Below are 27,549 nucleotides of genomic sequence, written 5' to 3' on the forward strand. Positions count from 1 at the left end.
TAGTTGAAGCCGTGGGAGTGTATCAGTTGGCCAAGGGAGGAGGTGTAGATGGAGAAGAGAAGGGGCCCGAGGACAGATCCTTGGGGGACCCCAACAGAGAGGGGGAGAGAGGGGGAGGTGGCAGCGTTATAGGTAACACTGAAGGAGCGTTGGGATAGTTAGGAGGAGAGCAGAGTCTCTGATGTCAAGGGAGTATAGTTTATTAAGGAGGAGAGGGTGGTCAACTGTGTCAAAGGCCACGGAGAGGTCGAGGAGTAGGAGGACTAAGTAGTGGCCATTAGCTTTGGCGGTTAGCAGGTCATTAGTGATTTTGAGTAGGGCGGTTTCGGTGGAGTGAAGGGGACGGAAGCTAGACTGTAGTGGATTGAGGATATTGTTGCCAATGAGGTGGGAGCTTAGGCGATTGTAGACTAAGCGCTCGAGGAGTTTGGATTTAAAATGGCAGCAGGGAGATGGGTCTAAGGTTGTTCAGGTCAGTGGGGTCCAGGGAGGGTTTTTTGAGTATGGGAGTGATGTGCGCGTGCTTTAGGGGGGAGGGGAATACGCCAGTAGAGAGGAAGAGATTGAAGAAGTGGGTGAGGGAGTGTAGGATGGAGGAGGAGGGAGACTGGAAGAGCTTTTCAAAATTATTACCTGTCTAAAAAGATTTGGGAAATCCTCTGACCGCTCTGCCATGCGAATGCCTTTGCCACCTCCACCTTCAGATGCCTTTATCATTACTGGGTACCCAATTCTCTCTGCAGACTGGAAAGCAGTAAATGCATTAAATGGTTAATATTCTTTTACTTACAAAAAATTTAAAAAAAAACAGTAAGATGGCAAATTCTGATATTTAACACTGTTTTTTTTTTTTGTACCCAAAATATGGAAAGAAAAGTTTTGGTGAGCCTCACACTTCTTCCTACTTCAAGATAAATAAGCTCTATTTATTAAGGAGTAAAATAAAAAATATTTTTTATTTCCTTCACTCTTTCATCTACTTATTAAAAGCCTTGCCTGGTATATCTTTTTCTCAAAACATTATCATCATTATTATTAATTTCCTATTGAACTCCACCTATTTGTAACTTAACAAAACTGACTCTCCATCTGTTTGCCAACCCTGAAATAAAGCCATTTTCAGCATATTTTTTCCATTTTCTTTTTACAATTTTCCATTTAATTTTTCTTGCTCACCATATCACATTTATAAAAATAAAAAAACAAGAGTGAAAACGATTAAATGAAATGACAATGTTTTTCAGACTGCTTTAGGTCCCTTTCACACTGGTGTTCTATCTGTCTGTTTTTTCATCTTTCCACTGATGGATGAAAACTGAACAGCAATGCAATTCTATCAGCAAACAGTTGTAAACAGATGATTATCCATTTGTATCCGTTTGCACCTACATCCATTAAGGCCAGATTTTTTAAATGGAACAAGTCTCCATCGTGCTCCATTTAAACAGACCTTAATGGAGGTAAACAGATATAAACGTAGGACGTCAGTTTTTGCACTGGTTAAGGTAGGCTGCACCGGCTGGCATCCTAACAAACAGAGACTCATCTCTGCTGTCAGCAATCCAGCTCATTCCTGCTGTCCAGCACTTTTAAGTGTTCATATCAATATGTTTTTACACACTTCTGGAATAAAAAACCTAATGCTTTGATATCAGTCTCCTGTAATCCCCAGCACTTGAACATCAGCAGGCAATCAAGGCTCTACTACTTTGCAAAGTGGACACCGAAACTGAAGAAGGGAGAGCATCAGAATGAGCTCAACAAGTGTTAAGAAGGGCATCAAGCTTTAACAGACATTTTTCTTCCCCATTCATCAAATAGGTACTGTGATTTCACAGTTATGATTGATGTTGAACTTTGTGTATGGTTTTTGCTGCAGCTATAGGAATAATGCAGAACATACTGTACATGCAGGGTTTTCAGTAATGGCAATCCACATATTTCCCTCATGGCTGATGTACTATAAGAAAAGACTGCAGAGACAGCATATACACATTAATTTATAAAAAAGAAAGAAAAGCATATTTGTACTTTTTTTTTTACTCTATTATATTGCACACTGCTGCACATATCAGATCTGGAACATATACAGTATAATAGCAGTCACTTAAAGCAAATAGCTATTTCACATAAAACAGCCCCAATTCCCTAAACACTTACCCGATTCCTCTCATCAGTCCAGGGCTGTTCCGGGTACAGCACCACTCTCTTCTCTTACTGGTCTGAAAGGAGACACTGAGAGCAGATGCTGCTGTTAGTGTGTCCTGTCAGATGCTGCTGTCAAACTCTTGTAAGGAGGGAGCAGGGGCTTGGCTTACTGGAGCTGAGTGTGTCTAGGAACACACACAGCCTGGATCAGGAGTGCGCAGGCACGGATGACTGCACAGCACACAGCTTGCTAAGGGGGCACTTGAAAAAAAAAGACCAGACAGTGCCGGAGGGGGACCACTATAGAGCAGGTAATGGGCCACTCTGTGCAATATTGTTTCACAGAGCAGGTAACTATAATATCTTATTTTTTTTATTTTACCATTAGTATCACTTTAAAAAAGCTCTTCATAACAGTTTCTCAAGGCCTGCCCGAGAGGAACATCCTAGCAGAATTATGTAATCCATCTGCTGCAGGCAAGAAAGCAGCATTTCTTCAATCTTCCCTACTATAGTGATCACTCACAGGAACTGTTCTGAAAGGTCACAAGGCAAGAGGCAAGAACAGGGGGCTGTGACAGACAACTCTTTTACACAAAGCCAAGAATACAAAGACTACTATACACAACTGTATTATCCCTGGGTTAGCATCTTAGCCGACGAAGTAGAGTCTGACCCTGAAGAAGGACACAAGCAGAACATATCTGTGTCACACTTACACTCACTGATCATGCACATATTTTAAAATATATCCATGCACCCAGGACTCATTACCATGATAAACAATTCCATGCATAACCATACATTTAAATCAGCACAATACATTCTCAAGTTTTTGTGCAGGAATTTTAGATTTATTTAGTGAGGAACAGTTCGGTGGACAGGCCACTGCGGCTAGAGTTTCAAGGAAGCACACACTGCACTGCTATTTGCTGAATTCACTAGTATTAGGCCTTAAAGTGATATTAAAGGCAACTTTTTTTAAAATAACAAACATGTCATACTTTCCTGTTCTGTGTAGTGGTTTTCCAAAGAGCAGCCCCAATCCTCTTCTTCTTGGGTCCTCCACCGGTGCTCCAAGCCCCTCCCTCTTGCGGAGTGCCCTCAGAGCAAACAGCTTTCTCTGGGGGCAGCCAAGCAGGTTCTCTCTCAAGCCGCTGCTCTGCATGTCCATTCACACAGAGCCATGGCTTGGTCTCGTCCCTGCTCTCTCATTGGATCACTGGCTGTGATTGACAGCAGCAGGAGCCAATGGCTACACAGTACAAAAAGCTTTTCCATAGCTGTTGGTAGGCATTTGCAATGCTTTTGGCAATATTTGAGCAACTTTTCATGAAGCTTTTAAAGAACTCTTCAGTTCCAGCTTGGGAATATAAACATAGATCTTAATGGGAGTGCTGCTTTTAATCGTTACCTCCAAACCTTCATCCACGTCTTTCACACAACCGCGATCATACACGTCAGGGGGAACACAGATAATATTTTGCTGCTGTTTGTCTTCTACGTTACATTCTAGCATTAGACCTATAGCACAAAAAATGTTGGTCAGAAAAACTGATGAAGAGAACTGCTAGATAAAAATTTATTATTACATAATTAGTACAAGTGCCAGAAAACAACAAAAGCCATACCATCTCCACTCCACGACAAGGTTGGGATTCCTACAGTTTGAGCAACAATTGTCGAAGCGACTTTGTCTCCCAGTGCCCACATTGCTTGACTTGGGGGTCCTAAAAACAAAACATGTCAAATTAATAAGAATTTTTTTTTTCATAAAATGGGCAAGGGCTAGAACCCCTGTCAGGTTTTTGTTACCATCTGTGTTGCCAGTGAGGAGCTTTCCCTTTATTTTCAGGCCCAAGAGACCACAATAAAACCTGATAAAGATTTGAATCCTTCCCTTCCTGGCCAATTTAAATAAGTTTGCAGTTCTACTTTAAAGCAAAGTGCACCCTATTGGGCGAGGGATGAGACAGGGCTGCCCCCTGTCCCCAGCGCTCTTTGTCCTGGCACTTGAGCCGCTGGCTTTAGCGCTCCGGACCGATTGCAATATATCGGGGATTTCATACGCGGGACAGGAGTTTAAGCTGAACCTTTTTGCGGACGATGCCCTCTTGACTCTTACTAAGCCTCTGACGACGCTTCCTAATTTGCAACGGGTTCTTGAGCGCTTCTCTTTGATTTTGGGACTCCGTATTAACTTGGATAAGACTGTCGCTCTCAATATTACTTTGGCTTCAGATTTGGTTTCACGCCTACAATCCCACTTCCCTTACAAATGGGCTTCCTCCTCTCTTGAATACTTGGGCATCCGCTTGACCCCCACCTATGACTCCCTCTTTGCTGCGAATTATTATCCATTGCTTAGCTCTCTATCTTCTCTTATGCATTCCTGGCACTTCCCGCACCTGTCTTGGATAGGGAGGGTTCATTCGGTGAAAATTACGAAGTTTATGCGTTTCATCTGGGCCAATAAGCACCCCAGAGTATCTAGAAATACGCTCTTTGCTCATAGACTCCAGGGTGGCCTTGGGGTGCCTAATGTAACTAAGTATTATCAGGCGAGCCAGATTGCCCCGCTGTCTATGTTGCACGCTTCCTCTGACGTTCCTCTCTGGGTCTTGCTGGAACTACCTAATTGTACCCCTATCGCGCCATCGGCGCTTCTATGGCTTCCCCCTGCCCTGCGCCCTATGGCGCTGAGCCCGATGTTGCTCCATGGCTTACATGTCTGGGACTCAGTACGTTACTCCAGTGGCCTGATGTCACCCTTTCTGCCTTTGCTCCCAATTGTTAACAACCCTCTTTTCCCACCGGGTTTAGATCACCCAAGGGCGTTCTCTTGGTGGGTGGCTAATGGGTTCTCGCAGGTGCAACACTTTTTGGTTTTTCGGTCCTTCCCCACCTGGGATCTTCTTCGGGAGTCCCGGGATGTTCCCCCGGCGGAATTTTTTCGATACCTTCAATTGCGGCACTGGCTGCTCTCGCTGCGGGGCACTTCTGCTTTTCCATACCAGAAATCCTCTGCACCCCCCTCCACCCAAAGCTGCATGCTCCTAGGATTTTTGTGTAGGGGGAGAAATGTTTGCTTTAATTATTGCGGAGCAGCGTTCAGTTTTGTCTTTTACATCTGCCTCAAGTTCAGTTTTAAATAGAGATATCAATAATTCTACTTTTATAGGTTTAGAACCTTGCTTGGTTTGACTAAACATACATGGCTAGTTTTCTCTATCCATGTTAAAGAACATGGATGGAGAATTCACACTTTTGGTTATTGTATTCTAGCAGATGCAGCTTTCACTTGTTCTTGAATAACCAAACAGTGACTGTATCAGATTAGAGGCAGTTACTGTTCAGCCAAAAATTTTCTACTGTGATCCTTTGATTTTTCAGTTGGCTTTTGTGGAGCCAGCTGGTGCCAACAGGGCCACCCACCAGCAGAATTGGAGGAAATAAAGCAATGTATGGCCAGATTATGTTGTGTCTTTATTCAAAGTTTTATCAATCCATTGCAAAGTTGGTCCTACTGTTCTCCCTTTTGCAACTATTTTCTGATTAGATAGAATTACCCATGAATGCAATGTTCTGCTTCTGCAGCAGTTCTGGAAGTTTGGGATTTTCTGAAGCATGGCCCCATCCAGCCCACACAGCCTATAGTATAAGAAAACATTGGTTAGAGCATATACTAAAAATATCTTTATCTACAATGCTGTTGTACTGATTTGTATATACAATTTTAACCTAGAAAATAAACTTCCTAAATACAAAAAGCACCCATCACTAGCAACTTTTTATCCATCACAAGAAAACTATGAATTATACAAGCAATTCAATATGAAGTCTCTACTGTAATAAAACATCAAAGATAAATAAGTAGGGTAAGTATTACATAGATGCACAGCAGACGTTACCTGAACTGGAATTCTTTTGGCAATGTCAACAATTAGCTCCACATTGGCATAGTTATTATTATTTGGTCCTCCTGGCACTGGCACATAGTGATCAGCCATTTTGATATACTCTAAATATGAAGAACAGGTACTGTTAATGTACTTCAAGATCTGGTGCAACTTTCCACCTAACTTTCAGAAAGAACACAGAAGGTGGACAAACAGACAAAACAAAATATCATATATATTTATCTACGATTTATTGCATATTTGTTGATTTGTTCAGTTCTTCCTTTACCTTACATCAAAAGTTTGTTATAGTATTTTCGGGCTCCATTACATACCTGCATTAGCTTTAAGATCTTCTGGGGTAACCATAACCACAAACCGTATCGCCCGCTCATTTCGAAACATTTCATATGACCATCTTCTAATAGAGCGCATGCACTTGACTGCTGCAATGCCATTATTTGCAATAAGTACCTGTGAATGACATATTACTTCTTAGATATTTTGAATAAAGTGCATTACTATCTTGCGTCACACTTTAATATTAGGTTTTATTTTTGTTTTTTTTTAACTTCGTAGAGCCAACAATTTGGTGAGTGTTCTGATACTTATTAAATGTCACAGAAGGAGAACTTGTCTCTCTAGTTATGAAAGTAACTATCCTCTACAAACATAAAAAGGTTGAAAAGTCAAAGAAGTCTTATATGAAGTTGTACAAAAATTTTCAAGGGTCTCCAACAGCATATTAATAAAATAAAGGGACACGTTTAAAAGTAAAAGCAGACACTTTGTGCTGGCTGTTGTACGGCCTATACAGTTGTGGCCAAAATTATTCAACCCCCACTGAAATTGAGTGTTTTGGCCAGTTTGACATTGCTTTTGATCATTCAGTCATCTTGCTTACATTTACATTAAAGAGGCACTTGTAGGTCAGACAAATATAACATAACAGTTATAATGAAATAACCACAAATGTCTTTTCTGTGCTCACAGCATTATCAGTTTTATTCAACCCCCAAGTGACATTCAATCTTAGTACTTAGTACAGCATCCTTTTACAGTTATAACAGCTTTTAAACGTGAAGCATAGCTTGACACAAGTGTCTTGCAGCGATCTACGGGTATCTTCGCCCATTCTTCATGGGCAAAGGCCTCCAGTTCAGTCACATTCTTAGGCTTGCGCACTGCAACTGCTTTCTTTAAGTCCCACCAGAGGTTCTCAATCGGATTTAAGTCTGGTGACTGCGATGGCCACTCCAAAATGTTCCAGCCTTTCCTCTGCAACCATGCTCTAGTGGACTTGGAGGTATGCTTGGGATCATTGTCCTGTTGAAAGGTCCAACGTCTCCCAAGCCTCAGGTGTGTGACGGACTGCATCACGTTTCCATCCAATATCTCCTGGTACTGAAGAGAATTCATGGTACCTTGCACACGCTGAAGCTTCCCTGTACCTGCAGAAGCAAAACAGCCCCAAAGCATGATTGACCCTCCACCATGCTTCACAGTAGGCAAGGTGTTCTTTTCATCATAGGCCTTGTTCTTCCTCCTCCAAACATAGCGTTGATCCATGGGCCCAAACAGTTCTAATTTTGTTTCATCAGTCCACAGAACACTATCCCACAACTTTTGTGGTTTGTCCACATGGCTTTTGGCATACTGCAGTCGACTCTTCTTATTCTTTGGAGACAGCAAGGGGGTACGCCTGGGAGTTCTGGCACGGAGGCCTTCATTACGCAGTGTGCGTCTTATTGTCTGGGCTGAAACTTCTGTACCCACATCTGACAAATCTTTTCTCAGTTCCTCAGCAGTCACACGGGGACTTCTCTCCACTCTACGCTTCAGGTAGCGCACAGCAGTCGAAGTCAGCATCTTCTTTCTGCCACGACCAGGTAGCGTTTCAACAGTGCCCTTTGCCTTGAATTTGCGAATGATGCTTCCTAAGGTGTCTCTTGGTATGTTTAACATCTTTGCAATCTTCTTATAGCCATTGCCCTTCCTGTGAAGAGAAATCACCTCTTCTCTTGTCTTCCTGGACCATTCTCTTGCCTTCACCATGTTTGTAACCACACCAGTAAATGTCTAGAAGGAGCTGAGTATCACAGTCATTTTAAAGCTGCCTAATTGGTGCTTATTATGCTTGATTGCTGCTCGGTGACATCCACAGGTGTTTTCAATACCTGATGGAAAGCACCTGTATGAACCTCTGTTCTTCAGAGTGGTAGTCTTTAAGGGGTTGAATAATTGTGGCAATGAAGAAACCACATAAGAACCATTTACTACTGTATTACATAAACAATTGATGTCATTTTAGTTGCATTTGGGTAGTTACAACGTCCTTGTAGGATTTGATTCTGAATACAATTCCAAATGTACACTATAGTCCCTAAACCCCTTTACAGCATTGGGGGTTGAATAATTTTGGCCACAACTGTATGTTAGTTTGCTTCCTGTGCACAGAACACAAGGTTATTTTAATGCATAACTTATTAGGGGAGAATGAAGACTGCAGTTGTGAAACACTGTTTTATTGTGAAACTATGTTTTTAAGGCCAGATTCACACCTTTGCATTGGTTTAATGTGTGTGTGTCTTAAAGTGAGTTATAGAGATGATTAACAAAAAGGTCAGGAGTAAAGGTGGTGAAACCTTGCAGGAATATCTCCTACAAGCAAGAAAGAAGATAATTAAACTATCAACATTTGACAGTTAAGACAGTTTCAATTATAATGCGTAGCAATGTTATGAAAACTGGAGCAGACAGAGAATCTGTGCCTAGTAACCAACCAGCTTCTCTCTCCAGACTGTTCAGTTAAGCTTTGAAAATGAATGCTAGAAGCTGACTGGTTGCAATGCACAGCTGTTCCAATCTTTTTTTTAAACTCTTATTTATTGCAAAAAGGCAGGTACGAAAGACAGAGCGACAGATTAAAAAAAAAAAACATGGTGTCAGAGAAAACACAAAGATACATACAGTACAAAATGATCAGTAAATTCTAACATGGTGGTCTCCTCTGAACTCACTCTCCCAGGACTAATGGACGGAAAGGAGGTGGATTTGGAATCCTCCTATCCCCTTAAAGCACTTTTCAGGTCCTTCATTCACCTCCCTCTCTGTCTCTCTCCTCATTTGAAGTTCACTATATTCGTCTATTCTCCCCAGTTTCTTTAAAAATTGCTGTGATCCATCGGCCTCCTGCACCGGAATCAAGCTTCTTTGATGACTTCTCTGCCTGGCTGCCTTACTTTTTCTCTTCTGAAATTTCCACAATCATTCTCGGTTACTTCAACATCCCTTTTAATCTTAACACTCCTGCTACTTCTAAACTTCTGAGTCTAACCACTTCTTTTGACCTAAAACAATGGGCACATGCTTCTACTCACTCTAATTGTAACTGCCTTGACCTTGTATTCTCCTACCTATGCACTCCTTGCAACCTCCCCAACTTTCCTCTTCCTCTCACTGATCACTCCCTTATTAGCTTCACTCTCTCCTTGGCTTCCAACTACCAAACAGTTACCCGTAGAAACCTTCACTATCTTAACCCTTCTCTTCTTTTTTCTGCAACAGATTGTCTCTATGACAAAATCTCAGCCCTGTCCTGCCCTGACCTGGTCACTTCGGTCTACAATAGTTTAGTGTCATCCACCCTGGACACATTGGCCCCCCTCACTACACACAAAATTAGGCTCTGACCGCTACAGCCCTGGTAAACAGACAATACCAGATGCCTCGAAAAAGGTAGCCATGCTCTTGAGCGTTTATGGCGTAAGACTAAGACCCAGCAAGACTTTGACCAATATAAATCTGCCCTTCAAAAATACAGTTCCTGTTTTGTCACTCGCATTAACACCCTCTCAAGCAGTTCCCATCAACTCTTTTCTACCTTTAACTCTCTACTACGTCCTTCAATACTTCCACCCACTAACTCGCTCACTGCTCAGGAGATCGCTAATTAGTTCAAAAATAAGATTGATACAATTCGTGACATAATCTCCACTGTACAGATACCTCCCTCACCCTACACGCCTTGTCCACCTGCACAATCTATACTTCTCTTCTTTAACCCAGCTACTATAGAGGAGGTTAGTAAACCTTTTTCTAAAGCCTACCTAACTACTTGTCCTCTGTTCCCTTGCAAATATCACAGTCACCTTCTGGCTCTGTCCTTCACTCTTTAATATCTTCAATCTCTCCCTTTCTACCAGCATCTTCCCCAACTTTCTAAAACATGCGCTAGTCACCCCCACACTTAAAAAGGCCTCACTGGACCCCACCAATCTTGGCAACCTAAGACACATCTCCTTACTCCCCTTTGCCTCCAAACTCCTTTGAGCGTGTAGTCTACAACTGGCTGTGCTTCCACCTTATTGAGAATAACCTTCTCGATCTCCTACAGTCTGGATTTCGCCCACAACACTCCACAGAAACTGCTCTCCTAAAACTCACAGATGATTTACTAACAGCTAAAACCAATGGTCACTATTCCGTACTCTTACTTTTGGACCTCTCTGCTGAATTTGACACAGTTGACCACCCCCTTCTTCTGAAATAACTCTATTTACTTGGCCTCCATGATTGTACTCTCTGTTGGTTCGAATCTTACCTATCTCACTGCAACTTTAGTGTCACTTACAGCTCTACCTCCTCCTCTCCTACTCCTCTTCTCCTCCGTCGGGGTCCCCCATGGTTTTGTCCTTGGACCTCTACTATTCTCGATCTACACTTCTTCCTTGGGTCAACAGATAGCTTCCCATGGTTTCCATTATCATTTCTATGCTGATGACACACAAATCTCTCTACTTCTCAGCTCACCCCATAAGTTTCCTCACCATACCACTTCCTAAAACTCAATCTTTCCAAAACGGAGCTCATAATATTTCATCCCCCACGTGCTTCTTCCCCTGATTTCTCGGACAGGATCAATAGCACAACTATCAACTCATCCCCACATGCCAGGGTGCTAGGGGTAACCCTGGATTCTGAACTATCCTTTCAGGCCCACATCCAATCCCTGTCCAAATCATGCCGCTTCAACCTCCGCAACATCTCCAGAATACGCCCCTTTTTAACCAATGATACCACAAAGCTCCTAATTCACTCCCTGGTTATCTCTCGCCTCGACTACTGCAACTCCCTCCACATTAGCATACCTTTACATAGGCTATCCCCACTCCAGTTCATCTTGAATGCTGCTGCCAGGCTCATCCACCTTAGCACTGTTTGCTACCCCTCTCTGCCAATCCCTCCACTGGCTTCCACTTGCCCAATGAATAAAATTCAAAATACGACCTTACAAAGCCATTCACAACTCTGCCCCCAGCTACATCACTTACCTGGTCTCAGAATATCAACCAACCCACTCTCTTCAATCCTCCCAAGACCTTCTGCTCTCTAGTTCCCGTGTCACCTCTTCTCATGCTCACCTCCAAGACTTCTCCCGACCTTTGCCCATCCTATGAGACTCCCTACCCCAATCTGTCCGGCTATCTTCTAATCTATCCACCTTTAGACAATCCGTGAAAACCCTTCTCTTTAAAACCTCTTTAAAGGTCTGCTTCTAACTAGTAAACTGCCTCTTATTTCCTCCATCAGCACATCCCCCATAGCTATTACCTTTTGTATCACTCAACCCTTCCTCTTAGATTGTAAGCTCTAACAAGCAGGGCCCTCTGTTTCCTATTGTACCAAATTGTATTGCATCTATAATGTCTACCTGCATTTTGTAAAGCCCTGCATACGTAAAGTGCAATAAACATTGGTACATAAATCATTTTAACACAAGTTTTCCTGAAGTTATGACAACATATATGACCGTCTATCAATCCTCCATGCACCAAGGTATCCAGGAGTGTGGGTAGTATATGAAGATACCTTGTCTCAAGAGGATGTTAAAGTTAGGGGGGAAGCACACCACACATCCCATATCATATTAGCTGTCTGCATAAAGCTGTCTGCATTCCTGTATGATTCAGTGTGGGGCTATTTTGCAGCCTATTCATTTGAATGGGCTGAAACCACAAAATAAGTAGTGCATGCACTACTTTTCAAAAAAAAAAAAAGCATTGAATTGCACTGTACTGTGGACCCATGCGTTCTGGTGCAGGCAATCACACTGCATTTGAAATCTGTGTTTGGGGTGCCACCAACAGTGTATTGGCAGCCGCAGCAGATCACAAAGGCATTGTGTTTTGAACATGGTGCAGAAAATGCACACGGTACGCCTTTCCCACACCATGTTCTGGTGTGAACTGGCCCTTAAGGTCACCATACTCATTACAATCTGACTGTAAGTTTTGAACAGTCAACTTTAGATAAACCAAAACTATGTAGAATTAGGACATTCAGCGTTTATGCAATTCGTGTCCAGTTGCGCAGGCCCTTGCACTACATAATTGTTGGTAGACCCAAAGAAAATTATAGAAATAGAATGTAATGTGTGTGCTGACCTTCACAGAAAGAAGAACACAGATGGACTGATAACGCTTTAGGTTACAGGAAACTGCAGCCTCTGAGTAGTGGTGTCCTGATAATATGCTGTGGCAGTGGCCTTCCTTAGGATATGTAGTGGCAGGGGTGTTTAAATCACAGGAGTGACTGAACAGAATTAAAGTCCAACTCTGGAAAACTTTAAAATGATTCCTTGCAATGGGGCTGTGATGCACCTCAAGGATTAACTGCTCATTGTGTCTAGGGTAGAGGAAAAGAGCATTTACTTATCTGATACTCTGCTTCCCTGGCAGGCACTGCTCCCCCATGTTCTCACAGTGGAAAATCCCTCTGTGTTCTGTCCAATGCAAAGCTATGAACCCTGCATTGTTATTGATTACGTCAGGACCTTACACCGCTGAAGCATGGGGAAGAAGACACTGCAGGAACTGCATTAGAAGCACGGAGGATTGGGCAAGTAAATTATCTTTGCTGTGACCCCTAGACCAAAACGAGACATTAACCCCTGTAGGAGCCAGTGCAAAGAGCAGCAGAGTGCCATCAGACAGCTGTTAATTTCCCAGAATACCTTGGTGACCACCCCAGTATCCGGAAGAGGGTAATCCACCACGTTCCAGCTTATTCTTAAAGGGGACCTCTGGCTGACTACCTATCATCCCAACTCCAGAGGAGGGCTATCCATTCTGGGCTGCATTCCATCCTACCATAGAGGGATTTCCGGCTGATTACCACTTATTTACACATTGTGCTTTCAAAATGTGCATCTGGTGAGTGTGCATTTTATCTATACCCCGCACTTCACCGGAATATCTGATTGTACACGACTGGGAATACAAGAGTCACCATTATTGAAATTATTGAAACCACTGATACTTATTTGAACTTAGATCATTTTTATTTCGACATTTACCATTATTTATTTATTATCTTGATGATTCACCAACATATTTTATTTCATTTTGGATCATTAATTGGCATTTTATTTGTCCATTTTGAGGAAATTTAGTCATTAGTGCTGCACAATTTCATATTTATCTGTTGTTTTGAAGGCATATGATTTTCCTTTTTAGTGCAATAGCCGCTCTTCTTATTAAGCTGAGTCCCTATTTTTACCCTGTAGTGTGTTTGCAGCCCCCCTGCAAGGGATGATTTTAAATTTTCACAGAGTTGGGCTTAAAATATTTTGGCATGTGAAATGGTTTAAGTAAACATTATGAATAACAGCTGTGTTTTATTGCTTGGCTGCAGTTCACTTTAATTTCTGTTAGTAACATACATTCACTAATCTTTGGACTAGGTCAATCATTTTCCTATTTCTCTAAAATCATAACAAAACTGAGTGCACCTTTTCAATGATGCGGTTACCACCAAACCGTGTCACAAACTCAGCTGGAGAAGCGACAGTGAAGTCTCGATGGAGGTCAAGCTTCTTGTGCTCTCGGCCCTTCTTTACTAAGTGCAGGCCAGACATGCTGGACCTGTTGAGAGAATGTAACAATAAAGGTGTTAAGAAGGTGTTTGAGCTAGTTTACAAAAAGCACCATTTTCACTAGATATAAAATAAAACAGTTTGTTATGGTGGCACAGCAGATTATTTGTACAGACATCAGTAGAGAAAATTTCTTTATTAAAGTAGATTTAAACGCAATCAATAAAATCTTATAAAGCAATAACATTTTATTACAATAACAGTTTTCAATATTCCTAAATATTTATCTTTCATTTAAATAATACATGCAATCCCAACATTAATGCTCATGTTCAGGCATCTCCTGTCATGGTGTGACAGGTGTCTACCCAGTTGTATTTCTGTGTTGTCACCCTGTGTGTATATGGGTTTTGGTGTATTTTCAATGGCCCCCCCATAGTGCTTACATGTACTAAACAAAGAAACCTGCCCTAGAGTGCATTCTTTCCCGTCTTCTCTTTGTTACATGAATTGCCAAAAAAGGAGCGGAAAAGCTTTTTGTCCAGTGGACATGGATGGAAGATTCACTGAAAATACATGAAAACAAATGCATAAGTGTGAATGGATCCTAATTTTGCTATATTTTGAGATTTACTCCAGACTCATCCATATTCTTCAGCTTCCCAAACAGTCCCAATCCCCTCTGTACCAGGGACAGACTGACAACTCATGGGGCCCCTGGGCAATACAGGATCATGGGGCCCGTGTCCTTGCCCAAACTCAAAAAAGCCTATGAAAAAGGTACCAGGGGCATCTCATGGGGCCTCCTACTGACCCCGGGCCCTTGGGCAGTGCCCGAGTTTCCAAATGGTCAGTCCGCCCCTGCTCTGTACATCAGTGGTTTGCAATTTCTAAGGTTTCACCTGGGCTTTAATAACAACATTGTTATCAGTTATATAGTAACCTGTGCCCAATATGCTATAAAACCTTGAACAATTAGTCGGTGTCTCATTAGTCGGTGTAGCATCAAACCTAGTCTACAATGTGTTAGGCCTCATGCACACTGCTGCTCCTAACCATACGTTTAGGAGCTTTAGGTGTTTTTTTGGGGGGGGGTTTTTGCCAAAGCCCCTGAACTCAACTCAGTAAAATCCTGTGGAGGTTAAAATGTGGCAACGCCACCAAAAACTCCAGTTGCATTATGCCCAACAACACCTTGACATGCCTCACTGGGCTTTTGTTGTGGCATTGGTGCAGAAAAAGGCTTCTTTCTGGCAGCTCGACCATGCAGGTCAATTTTGTTCAAGTATTATCGCATTGTGCTCCTTAAAAAAAAACAAAAAAAAAAACACCCCGTTTTTTTTTCAGAGCCGCCCGTACAAGCAATATCCCTATTAATAACTGATTGAACAGTACTGGCTGGCATATCCAAGGCTTTGGATATCTTTTTATATCCTTTTCCATCTTTATAAAGTTCCATTACCGTATTATGCAGGTCTTTTAACAGTTCTTTTCTGCTCCCTATGGCTCACTATCTAGCCTATTCAGTGCATCCACGTGACAGTTAAACTCACTGACCATTTAAACACAGTCACTAACTGCAATTTAACCTCTTGCCAACCGCGCATAGCCGAATGACGGCTTCACCGCGGCCGGCCAGTTCTCCTCTCTCCTGCGCGCCCCAGGGGGCGCGCACCCGGCGATCTCCGTGATCGCTGTGTCCTACGGACACAGCTGATCACGTGATGTGGTAAAAGGCCAATCACAGCGGCCTTTTACCACGTGATCAGCGGTGTCCAATGACACGCTGATCACAGGGAAATGCAAGTGTCGGTTCTCGGCTGCACTTTCCTCACGCTGTCAGATCGTGAGGAAAGTACTGCCGAGAACCGGCAGTTGTCAGAGCGGGGATCGGCACCGATCATCAGGGCACTGATGATTATTATTATTATTATTATTATTCAGTATTTATAAAGCGCCAATAGTTCGCTCAGCGCTGTACATTACAAAGGGGGACAGAACATGTGACAGAACAATACCAATACAATGCAAAACATGAGGGGATCGAGGGCCCTGCTCTTTCAAGCTTACAATCTAGGAGGGAGGGGATGGTGGCACAGGAGGAGATAGCTGTGGGGGATGGAGTGGTAGGAAGAGTGGAGGAGGTCGGCAAGTTAGCAGGGGGCGGGGTAGGCTTCCCTGAAGAGATGGGTTTTCAGGGTGCGCCTAAAGGAGAGGAGAGTAGGTGATAATCTGATGGGTTGGGGCAGGGAGTTCCAGAGGATGGGTGACACCCTGGAGAAGTCCTGGAGGCGGGCATGGGAGGAGGAGACCAGGGAACTAGAGAGAAGGAGGTCTTGTGAGGAGCGGAGTGTGCGTGCTGGGCGGTACTTGGATATTAGGTCAGTGATGTAGTTCGGGGCAGTATGGTGGACAGCTTTGTACGTCAGTGTTAGGATTTTGAATTTGATCCGTTGCGCAATCGGAAGCCAGTGGAGGGATTGGCAGAGGGGGGTGGCGGAAACGGAGCGGTTGGAAAGGTGAATGAGTCTGGCAGCCGTATTCAGGATGGACTGAAGCGGGGATAGCCAGCGGCGAGGCAGGCCAGTGAGGAGGGAGTTGCAGTAGTCGAGTCGCGATATGATGAGGGAGTGGATGAGCTGTTTAGTGGTTTCTGGAGTTAGGAACGTGCGGATTTTGGCGATGTTGCGGAGGTGGAGTCTGCATGAGTTTGTTAAAGAGTGGACTTGGGGCTGGAAGGATAGGTTGGAGTCCAAAATGACACCAAGTACTCTGGCCTGCGGGGCGGGTTTGATGGTGGCGTTGTTGGACATGATGGAGAAGTCAATGGGGGGTGGTGTCCGGGCTGGAGGGAAGACAAGAAACTCGGTTTTGGAGAGGTTCAGTTTAAGGAAGTGGAGCGACATCCAGTCTGATATGTCGCTCAACAGGTGTGTGATTCGGGCGGAGACCGAGGGGGTGAGGTGGGGGGTTGAGAGATAGATTTGTGTGTCGTCAGCATAGAGGTGGTAGTTGAAGCCGTGAGAGTGTATGAGTTGGCCAAGGGAGGAGGTGTAGATGGAGAAGAGAAGGGGCCCGAGGACAGAGCCTTGGGGGACCCCAACAGAGAGGGGGAGTGAGAGGGAGGTGGTGGCATTATAGGTAACGCTGAAAGAGCGTTGTGACAGGTAGGATGAGAGCCAGGAGAGAGCAGAATCTCTGAGGCCGAGGGAGTGTAGTTTTTTGAGGAGGAGGGGGTGGTCGACTGTGTCAAAGGCCGCAGAGAGGTCAAGGAGTAGGAGCACTGAATAGTGGCCATTAGCTTTGGCGGTTAGCAGGTCGTTGGAGAGTTTGAGTAAGGCAGTTTCGGTGGAGTGTAGGGGACGGAAGCCGGACTGTAGGGGATCGAGGAGGTTGTTGTCGTTGAGGTGAGAGCATAGGCGGGCGTAGACTAGGCGCTCGAGGAGTTTAGATGTAAATGGGAGCAGGGAGATGGGTCTGAGGTTGTTCGGGTCATTGGGGTCCAGGGAGGGCTTTTTAAGTATGGGGGTGATGTGTGCATGTTTCAGAGGGGAAGGGAAAGTGCCGGAGGAGAGGGAGAGATTGAAGATGTGGGTGAGGGAGCGTAGGATGGAGGGGGAGGGAGGTTGTAGGAGTTGTGTGGGGATAGGGTCAAGGGGGCAGGTGGTGAGGCGGGCATCAGAGAGGATCTTGGAGACTTCTTCGATGGTAGTAAGGTCAAAGGTGCGGAGTGTTGGGGGAGCTTCAGTATGAGGAATGTAGGGTGGGGTGGGAGAGGAGGTCAGAGCAGTGGTGGGGCCGTGGGAGAGGGGTGTAGAGGGGGTAGCTGAGTGAGGGGGAAGGGGGTTGGAGGGAGTTTGAGCAGCGACGAAGTCCCTGTGGGTTATGTCGAGGGGGAGGGGGGATGAGGGGGTAGCTGTGTGAGAGGGGACGGGTTGAGAAGGCGTGCGAGTTGCGGCAATGTCCTTGCGAATTGTGTCAATCTTGTTTTTGAAGTGATTGGCAATCTCAAGGGCAGTGAGTGAGGTGCTGGGTGGAGGTGGGGGTGGCGAGAGTAGAGAGTTGAAGGTGGAGAAGAGTCGGCGAGGATTGGAGGAGAGGGCCTTGATGAGGGTCAGGAAGTAGGCTTGTTTGGCAGTATGGAGGAAGGAGGTGTAGGTGTGGAAGGCAGATTTGTATCGGGTGAAGGCTTGTTGGGATTTGGTTTTGCGCCATAGTCGCTCCAGGGCACGACTGTGTCGTTTGAGGGTTTTGGTGTGATCAGTCTGCCAGGGCTGGAGCGGTCGGGGTCTGATGTTGCGTGTGGTTAAAGGCGCTAGTGAGTCAAGGGCTGTTGACAGCGCATTGTTGTAGGCGGTCATAGCCAAGTCGGGGCAGGACAGGGGGAGGATGCTGTCATGGAGTTGATCAACTGCGGAGTGGAGGGAGGCAGGGTTAAGGTTGCGGAGGTTACGGCTGGTAGTAGTGTGACATTTGGAGGGGTAGGTGTTGGAGGATGAGGAGATAGAGAAGGTAATCAGGTTGTGGTCAGAGAGAGGGAAGGGGGTGTTAGTGAGGTTGTGGGGAGCGCAGCGGTTGGAGAAGACAAGATCAAGGATATTACCGTCGGAGTGGGTGGTGGATTGTATGCACTGTGCAAGTGCAAAGGAGGAGGTTAAGTGGAGGAGACGGGCTGTGTCCGGGTTGTCGAGGTTGACAGGGATGTTGAAATCCCCAAGGATGATAGTGGGTAGCTCAGAGGAGAGGAAGAAGGGTAGCCAGGAGGAGAAGTCTTCCAGGAAGCGGGGTATGGATCCAGGAGGCCGGTATATCACAGCAATCTTCAGGGGGGTTGGGGAGAATAGTCGGACGCAGTGGGCCTCGAAGGAGGAGAAGGATAGGGAGGGGGGGTTTGGGAGGACTCGGAAGGTGCTCAGCGGTGATAGGAGCAGGCCAACCCCACCACCTTTACGACCGTTGGGCCTGGGTGAGTGGGTCCAGGTGAGACCGCCGTAGGAGAGTGCAGCAGGGGAGGTAGAGTCAGTGGGCTGGATCCAGGTTTCCGTAATCGCCAGGAGGTTGAGGGAGCGGGAAACAAAGAGGTCGTGGATGGCGGTAAGCTTGTTGCACACCGATCGGGCGTTCAGGAGTGCACATGAAAACGGGGGGGAGATTTTAGGGAGCAGGGGGACAGATACTAAGTTGCGGGGGTTGTGGCAGGACGTGGAGGCGGGAGGGTTTTGTGCGGGTGAGGGAGGTGGTGGAGGGCCAGGATTCGGGGAGATGTCCCCCGCGGTTATGAGGAGGAGAAGGGTGAGAAAGGTGGCATGGGAGCGGGATGTGCAGGAGCGTGAGAAACTACTAGTGGAGGTGTTGGGGTCAGTGGGAGAGTGGAGTAATAGGAGGAGGTGGTGGGTGCCATAAATGGGTGAGGGAAGCAGTGAGGGCACAATATACAAATGTTTGGGAGGAGCAGAGGGATATAGTGAATGGATTTTGGGAACAGAGGAGAGGAAAATGAGAAGGAGGAGTGGAAGAGGCATTTTGGGGAGGTGATGAAAGCAATAGTAGGGAGATGATAGCAATGAGGGGGAGATGTACAAGTTTTGGGGTGGAGCAGAGGGGTAAAGAAATGAGATTTGTGAACAGAGGATAGTAATATGAAGAGCAGAAGAGGGGTGTATTATATAAAGGTACACGGAGTGGGACTCAGGTGTGTAAGAGATGTTTCCCAGGGTGTTTCCTTGCAGTCTGTCCAGCATGCAGTAGAGTTTCTTGCTGTTGTTGTGTCTTCCTGCTGCTTGAGTTCTCCTGCTTTAGTTCAACTGCTGTGTTTAACTGCTCTGCACTCATTCAAAGCCGCACTCCATCATAAGCAGCACCCCCATCAGAGACTGTGCCCCCCATCAGAGATCTCCCCCATGATGATCGGTGCCCTGATGATCGGTGCCCAGCAGTGACGCCCACTAGCTCCGCCCACCCGTGCCCAGCAGTGCACCCACCTGTACCCAGCAGTGCCCCCACCTGTGCCCAGCAGTGCACCCACCTGTGCCACTCTGCAGTGCCACCTACCTGTGCCCAGAAGTGCCACCTACCTGTGCCCAGCAGTGCCACCCACCTGTGCCCACCCACCTGTGCCCACCCACCAGTGCTGCCCACCAGTGCCACCCACCAGTGCCACCCACCAGTGCAGCCAGTCAGTGCCGCCAGTCAGTGCCCAGGGGTTGTGCCAGTCAGTGCCGCCAGTCAGTGCCCAGCAGTGATGCCAGTCAGTGCCGTCTATCAGTACCCATAATCAGTGTCACCTATCAGTGCTGCCTATCAGTGCTGCATATCAGTGCCGCCTATCCGTGACCCCTAATTAGTGCTGTCTATCAGTGCCGCCTATCCGTGCCACCTCATTAGTGCTGCCTATCAGTGCCCTTTAGTGCTGCCTATCAGTGCCCATCAGTGCCGCCTATCAGTGCCCATCAGTGCTGCCTCATCAACGCACATCAGTGAAGGAGAAAAAATACCTGTTTGAAAAATTTTATAAAAGAAACAAATAAACTTTTTTTTTTTTTCAAATTTTTTGCAATTTTTTTATTTATAGCGCAAAAAGTAAAGCGCCCAGTGGCGATTAAATACCACCAAAAGAAAGCTCTATTTGTGAGAAAAAAATGATCAAAATTTCATATGGGTACAATGTTGCATGACCGCGCAATTGTCAATCAAAGTGCGGCAGCGCTGAAAGCTGAAAATTGGCCTGGTAAGGAAGGGGGTATAAGTGCCTGGTAGGCAAGTGGTTAAAAAGTCACAGATGTGTGAAATTAACCTTTAGTCCTGGTTCACACTGATGTGGTGCGGAATTCACAGCGTTTTCTGTGCGAATTCCGCACCACATCAGAATCGCACCCCGTTCATGCGAACCGCTGCGGGTGTGTATGTTAAGTTAACAACACTTCGAAAGTGGTCCGCAAAACGCGGTGCGATGTGCAGAATCAGAACACATAGGTGTGAATACACATGCGATATGATTCTAGTGAGGACCAAAAAAGGTTACTGCACGTTTTTGGTGCGGATGTAGTGTGATTAGAGCCATACAAAATGTATGGCTCCAATCGCACCACACACAAATCGCATGCGATTTACACAGGAATGCGGTGCGGTTCCTGTGTGATTCACATGCGATATACCGCGCCGCATATATGTGAACCTGGGCTTTTCATTTTAACTTGTGTGTGTCACCTTGTGTGCCTGAACCAAGGCCAAGGATTCCAGGGTATGTAAACATTTGATCAGGGCTATTTGAGTGATTTCTGTTATCATGATTTAAAAAGGAGCCACACAACTGTGTGATAATAAATGACTTCATATGATCACTATCCTTAAATAAAAGACAGTTTTTGACAAGGGAGAGTCCGATGGGTCACAGGATTGTTTTTCCTTCATTTGCAGTTTTTGTTACAGTCAGTGAAAGCAATGAAAGAACATTTCTCAATGGCAGAGGAGGAGGAGGAGGGAGGAGGCTTTTTATCAATACAGTGCTGAAGTTGAAAGAAGGGGCATCCCTGCGCTGAAGATTTCTCCAGGATCCAGCCATCTGCACAATGTGCGATATCCTTCATTATAGGTAAATTAGCTCACTTGAGCTGTAGAGAATATTTTGGTTTTATTTTACCTAAATGTCAGCTTTAAAGTGGTAGCAAGCACCGCCTGCTCACTTATAATAAAGCTTACTTGGAGGTGCAAGCAATGTCGTGTACAGTTTATGAGAGATTCACTACTTCTGCAGCTGGTGCGGTCACCAGCGCATGCGCACTGTGTTCTGAAGGGAGTGCAGGTTATCCCTTCAGAGAGCGGTGCCGTGACCGTTGCTCCCATGCACATGCATGGGAGTGTTGTCACCGTGGCTCAGAACTTCAAACAGCCAAACCCAGAAGGAAACCCGGGTGAAGATGAAAGCCCTGTGAGCAGTGACAGTGTGCCACTTCGATTTAAGGTTCGTCTTTCATAATGTGCTAGTATTCAATACATACTAGCACATCATGATATTACCGTGCACGGGGAAAGGTTTTTTTCTTCTGAAAGTTTACTGCCACTTTAAGTCAATGGCAAGTATTTCAAAATATATTTATGCCTCTTTCAGACCTGTGGTGCCCTCTAAAGAGCGACCAGCATTCAGATTACTTTTCAGAGGACACTTGACAGGTGGTGAGGAAGCATTATATCCTCACCACCTGTAATGCCACTATTATGTGCACTGCATGTGGTGTCGTTGTATTCTACAGGTGGTAGAATTTTTTTTTTTGCCTCCTATCTAAAACATACCTTAAAAAATATTTCACTACTAGTTATAGCAGACCTTCACTTCATACCAGATAACATCATAGTACACTTTCCCACTCTTTTTATATATGCATTGTTGGTCCGGCCAGCCTCCTCTCTCTATTGTGTTCTAAGAATGGATAATGTCACCCCTGTTCCAGCAGCCACCTGTGATATCTATATCAGATATCCCAGGAAGCATTGACTTACATGTTGTGGCAGGATGTCCATTACATGGGGGCTGTTCTATAGTTCACAGATGTAACAGGGCACTGGTAACACCACTGAGTACATAGGAACTAGTAAGATTTATGGCAGGATCAATAGACAGTTCACAGAAGTAAACAGGGCACTGGTAACACCATTGAGTGCATAGGAACTTAGCTAGTAATATTTATGGCAGGATCAATAGACAGTTCACAGAAGTAAACAGGGCACTGGTAACACCATTGAGTGCATAGGAACTTAGCTAGTAATATTTATGGCAGGATCAATAGACAGTTCACAGAAGTAAACAGGGCACTGGTAACACCATTGAGTGCATAGGAACTTAGCTAGTAATATTTATGGCAGGATCAATAGACAGTTCACAGAAGTAAACAGGGCACTGGTAACACCATTGAGTGCATAGGAACTTAGCTTGTAATATCTATGGCAGGATCAACAGATTAAAAAAAAGACTGTTCAAAAAATGAAAAGAAAACAAAACATTTTCAATTGTATATTTAGAAGACCAAAAGAAAGCAAATAAAAAGTTAAAACACAACATAATCTTCAAACTTTCTGATAAAAATGAGACTTTACCCCAAAAAGGAAGTTCTGCTTTTTCTAATCCCCCCCGCTAATATTTTTGGCAGGTACACACTTCCAATAAGTCAGGGGTGTCAAACTAGAGGCCCTATAGCTGTTGCGAAACTACAAGTCCCATCATGCCTCTGCCTTTGAGAGTAATGCTTGTAACTGTAAACCTTGCAATGCCTCATGGGACTTGTAGTTTGGCAACAACTGGAGGGCTGCCAGTTTGACACCTGTAGCCGAAGTTATTCCAGCATAAATTTGGCACCCCTCCCTACCTGCAACCTCCTAGTACATGTAAGAGGCCCCAGAAAGCTGCAGGTCCACTCACAAACAGCAGAGCAACTTGTGCATGCGCAGTAAGCAACTGGCTGTGAAGCCGCAGGGAGTCACAGCCGACTCCCCACATCCAAGATGCGGGCACAGGGGACCTAAAGACCAGAGAAGCATGGGGTGAGTGGGGACAGCGCTGTATCCCTGGACAGGCAAGTGTCCTTTTATTAAAAGTCAACAGCTAAATACCAAATATGTCAAGCCTCATAATTGCATGCACTCATGAAACGCAAAAACTAAAATAACCCTAACTGTCAACACACACTGCTTTAAAATCCTGAAGGCTTTGCGGCAGCCACATGAGCGGCATTTGTGCGGTAAAAGCAGGTGGTTGAGTTGCAGTTTTACCATCCCCAACTGCCCACCTAAAACATAACATGCAGTTGATGGGGGTCATACACATGCCGCAGCTGCAAATTTATGCTTTACAGCAAATTTCATTTGGCATGTCGCGATTGACAGGTGGCCCCAGCTGTAAAATTTGCCCATTGAGTCTATGGGACCACATCACAAACGCAAGCCACGGCTGCAGTGCGATAATTAAATGCAAAACACCCTTTAACAAAAACAAAAAAAATAGTAAAACAAAAAGGCATTTAGGAAGCAGCAGTATCACCTCCTGCAAGCCTGAAGGCCACTGCTCTACCACCGACTGCAAAGTGATCACTGTGGATTACTTTTCAGAAGGGCAGTAGAGAGTGCTGTTGGTGTAAACTAGACCAATGGGTATGTTCACAGCATCTGCACAAAAAAAAAAAAAAATGGTTTTAACATGTGCCTGGTGCCCACTGTGTAGCAGCAGTGCCTTGCATTTTACAAGTTGTTGTTTTTTTTTTACTTCATTAGAAGTGTGCAACATGTACACTGCATTCAGGTGTCCGCACAGTGCCGTACCCTGTACTGTGTTAATGCACAGTGCCACAAAGTGTGCTGCAGAATAATGTAGTATGTATGCATTTTTCTGCACCGCACGCACAACACACCAGCAATGGCATATGAACAGGGCACATAGAAAAAACTATTCTATGTGCCCTTGTAGGGACCTGCGATGACTCAGTGCAAAAAAAAAAAATGTGTGAACGAGTCTTTAGCCTGGGTTCACATATATGTGGTGCGGAATATCGCTTGTGATTCGCACAGGAACAGCACCACATTCCTGTTCAATTCACATGCGATTTGTGCGTGGTGCAATCAGAGCCATACATTTTGTATGGCTCTAATCGCACCGCACTGCACCAAAAGGGTGCAGAACCCTTTTTTGGGTCCACACTAGAATCGGATGGCATGGGTATTCACACCTATGCAATCCGATTCTGCACATCGCACAGCGTTTTTCAGGCCACTTGCAGGGTGTTGTTAACTTAACATACACAGCCGCAGCAGTTCGCATGAACGGGGTGCAATTCTGAAACGTTGCAGAATTTGCACAGAAAACGCCACAAATTCCGTACCGCATCAGAAAACGATGCATCAGTGTGAACCAGGGCTTAGAGCTGCATTGAATCGCTGGGTATCCAGAGACATACGAACAGCCGTGGCTCCTGTCAACCTGTCATTACTTTGTACAGGTTACTGGCCACAGCCGTTCCCATATACCTGTGATCCCAGCTGAAATAATTGGTGGATTGCTGCTGCCGTAACCTGCTGTGTGCCCTAATTGCCCATGTGCATAAAACACACTGTAATGCAGGCCATACATGGGTCACCTCATGTTGCTACAGAAAAGAATTTTCATGGCCAAGAATTTTCTTTTCTTTCCAGGTCACAGCACATGTTCATTTATTTTTCGATTATACTTCTTGCGTGATTCTCCCATCATTGATTAGAAATTCGTTCCTTTTTAAAAAAAATTTCCAACAGGCCTGATCACTCAAATTTGAAGGTCACACGAAAATCGGCCATTTCTGTGGCCCACTAATGGTGCGAAATTTGAACGAAAATTCTTAGAAAAGATTTCTATATGGCCGGCTTAAAGTGTTACTAAACCCAGGACCCTGCAGTCACTATATCTGGTCTCCCAGAATAAGGAAGTACAATTATTTTAGTAAATATAAACTGCTAAATCCCTTTTCTCATCAGCAGTTAGAGCAGTCTTGTGACTTCTATCAGTGTCCAGCAGAGCACATGTTAAAGCTTGTAGGAGGATTTTTCCTTTCTGCGCTATGAGGATGTAGAACCCCTGACTTCTGTCTGGACAGTGCTGATTGGCCCTGTGCTGATCACATGAACCCTCCCAAGAAACATAAAAAAAAAACCTCTCTAGCAATACAAACCAAATTGAGCATGTGCAGAGTGACTCAACACGATATGTGGGCAGCACAGTGGCTAAATGGTTAGCACTTTTGCCTGGCAGGAATAGAGTCATTGGTTCGAATCCCAACCCCGGCACCACCTGCCTGGAGTTTGCATATTCTCCCTGTGCCTGCGGTGGGTTTCCTCTAGGTTCCTCGATTTCCTCCCACACTCCAAAGATATGCTGGGAGGTGAATTGGCTCCTGTCTAAATTGGCCCTAGTATGTATGAATATGAGTTGGGATCTTAGATTGTACGCCCCTTGAGGTTTAGGGACTGATGTGAATGCACAATGTATATGTAAAGCACTGACTAAATTGACAGCGCTATATAAGTACCTGAAATAAATAAATCTCATCAGGAGATAAGAGGGGGGCACTGGAAGAAGGGGAGGATCAGAGAAGTCAGGATCAAACATGCTTTTTACACAATGCAGAGGATTAACCCCTTATGTTCCACAGTGAGTATAACAAGCATGCTTTACTGCATATACAGACTGATTTTACTGTTGTGGGTCTAGTAACACTTTAAGGCTTCATGCACAGTGGGCTTAAAAATCGCTACTTCTACAGGAGTTTGGCATTTTGCCTGTAGAAGCAGCTCAGTGTTGTCCTATGTGTCTGTGCACATTAGGTCATTTATAGGCATATTTTAAGCTCAATGTTTAGAGGCAGGAAAAAAAAACCTTATTTATTTATTGCAGGTACGTATATAGCGCTGTCAATTTACGCAGCGCTTTACATATATCTTGTACATTCACATCAGTCCCTAACCCAGTTTGCGTTTTTGATTGGAGCATTCTGACAGAAAAAACGCTAAACTCTCCTAAACTGTGTACAAAAAAAGTGTTTTTTGGGGGTTTTTCTGTCAAGGGAACAGGTGTTTTTTTTTTTTTAAACCCAGTGTGAATGTAGCCTAAAGCACATGGATGCGTTTTCATAGACAAAACAAATTCTGGACACCGGCAGGAGGAAATTTGTCATTGTTCTTAGAATGACCTTTCCCAACCATTCAGTCTGACTGTAAACAAACGTCAGCAATCAGGACCTGACGGATTACAGTAAACTAGACTGAACTGATGTTACTTACGAATGAAGCAGCTCGCAGTCACCACAATTGTACAGGCTGTTAGATGAAAGCTATGCATCGCCTGTTCTTAGACAGCTGACCTGGAAGAAGTAGCTGTACACATGTCCTGTGGCTGAGGAGCCACCACAGTGCACACGAGGACAACTTCACCTCTGCAAGATAAAGGACATTAGAGAAAAGAAGGGCTCACTACTCACCTCTTGATAAAGGGAATCCAGTGCTTGTTCTCCTGACCGTCCATTCTGCAACATGGCTTTCTGTTCTAAACCCTGCCCTCCCGTCTTCTCCTCCTCCAACAACTTCACAGACCGCCTGTCAAAGTCTCCTCTCCCCCCACCACCAAAGAGTTTCCTCTCCAAACCTGGCTCATGGTCTCCAGCAGCCTCATGTGGAGCAATGTGGAAACTTCAGTTCTATATGTGATAAGCAGCAATGCTCAGGAAAAAATGGCGCGTCATCATGAGGCATGCATGGGCTGAAAGCAAGTTTGTAAATCAAACATGGTAAGACAAAAGGCAGACTGAGACTGCCTGCCAGGGAAAAGCCTGTACAGGAGAGAGGAATTCCTACCTGAAAAGGCCAAAGCAAGATCAGGTGGTATACACAGGATGTTAAATTGGGATCCTTTCATTTCTTTATATATTGGAACATGAAACATATAAACACTTATTTATTACAGGTACTTCTATAGCGAATTCAATTTACGCAGCACTTTACACTTATACAGGAGTACCTCGGTTTACAAATTTATTTCGTTCCGCAGGACTTTTTGTAAAATTTGTAAACCAAAACGCGGTTTCCCCATAGGAATGAATTAAAGACCAATTAATC

At 44.8% G+C, this 27,549-nt stretch overlaps 1 protein-coding gene across 2 annotated transcripts in view; it reads right to left on the bottom strand.

The window, feature by feature from the left end:
• The window catches only part of ACACB (acetyl-CoA carboxylase beta), a 107,208-nt gene extending 80,272 nt beyond the window's left edge, over nucleotides 1–26,936 (bottom strand). For both annotated transcript variants that reach the window (XM_089675764.1, XM_089675762.1), the window contains exons 1-8: nucleotides 26,916–26,936; nucleotides 13,840–13,972; nucleotides 6,383–6,521; nucleotides 6,060–6,169; nucleotides 5,718–5,799; nucleotides 3,780–3,878; nucleotides 3,563–3,672; nucleotides 634–744 (exon numbers count right to left, since the gene is read on the bottom strand). In XM_089675764.1, coding sequence (XP_089531890.1) covers nucleotides 634–744; nucleotides 3,563–3,672; nucleotides 3,780–3,878; nucleotides 5,718–5,799; nucleotides 6,060–6,169; nucleotides 6,383–6,521; nucleotides 13,840–13,965 — 777 coding nt within the window. In that variant the 5' untranslated portion in view covers nucleotides 13,966–13,972; nucleotides 26,916–26,936. The remainder of the gene's footprint in view (nucleotides 1–633; nucleotides 745–3,562; nucleotides 3,673–3,779; nucleotides 3,879–5,717; nucleotides 5,800–6,059; nucleotides 6,170–6,382; nucleotides 6,522–13,839; nucleotides 13,973–26,915) is intronic.
• Between the last annotated feature and the right edge of the window lie 613 nt (nucleotides 26,937–27,549).

Source organism: Staurois parvus, unplaced genomic scaffold, assembly GCF_062004578.1.
Source record: "Staurois parvus isolate SC_StPar_1 unplaced genomic scaffold, SC_StPar_1.0 ptg000158l, whole genome shotgun sequence".
NCBI classification, from domain to species: Eukaryota; Metazoa; Chordata; class Amphibia; order Anura; family Ranidae; genus Staurois; species Staurois parvus.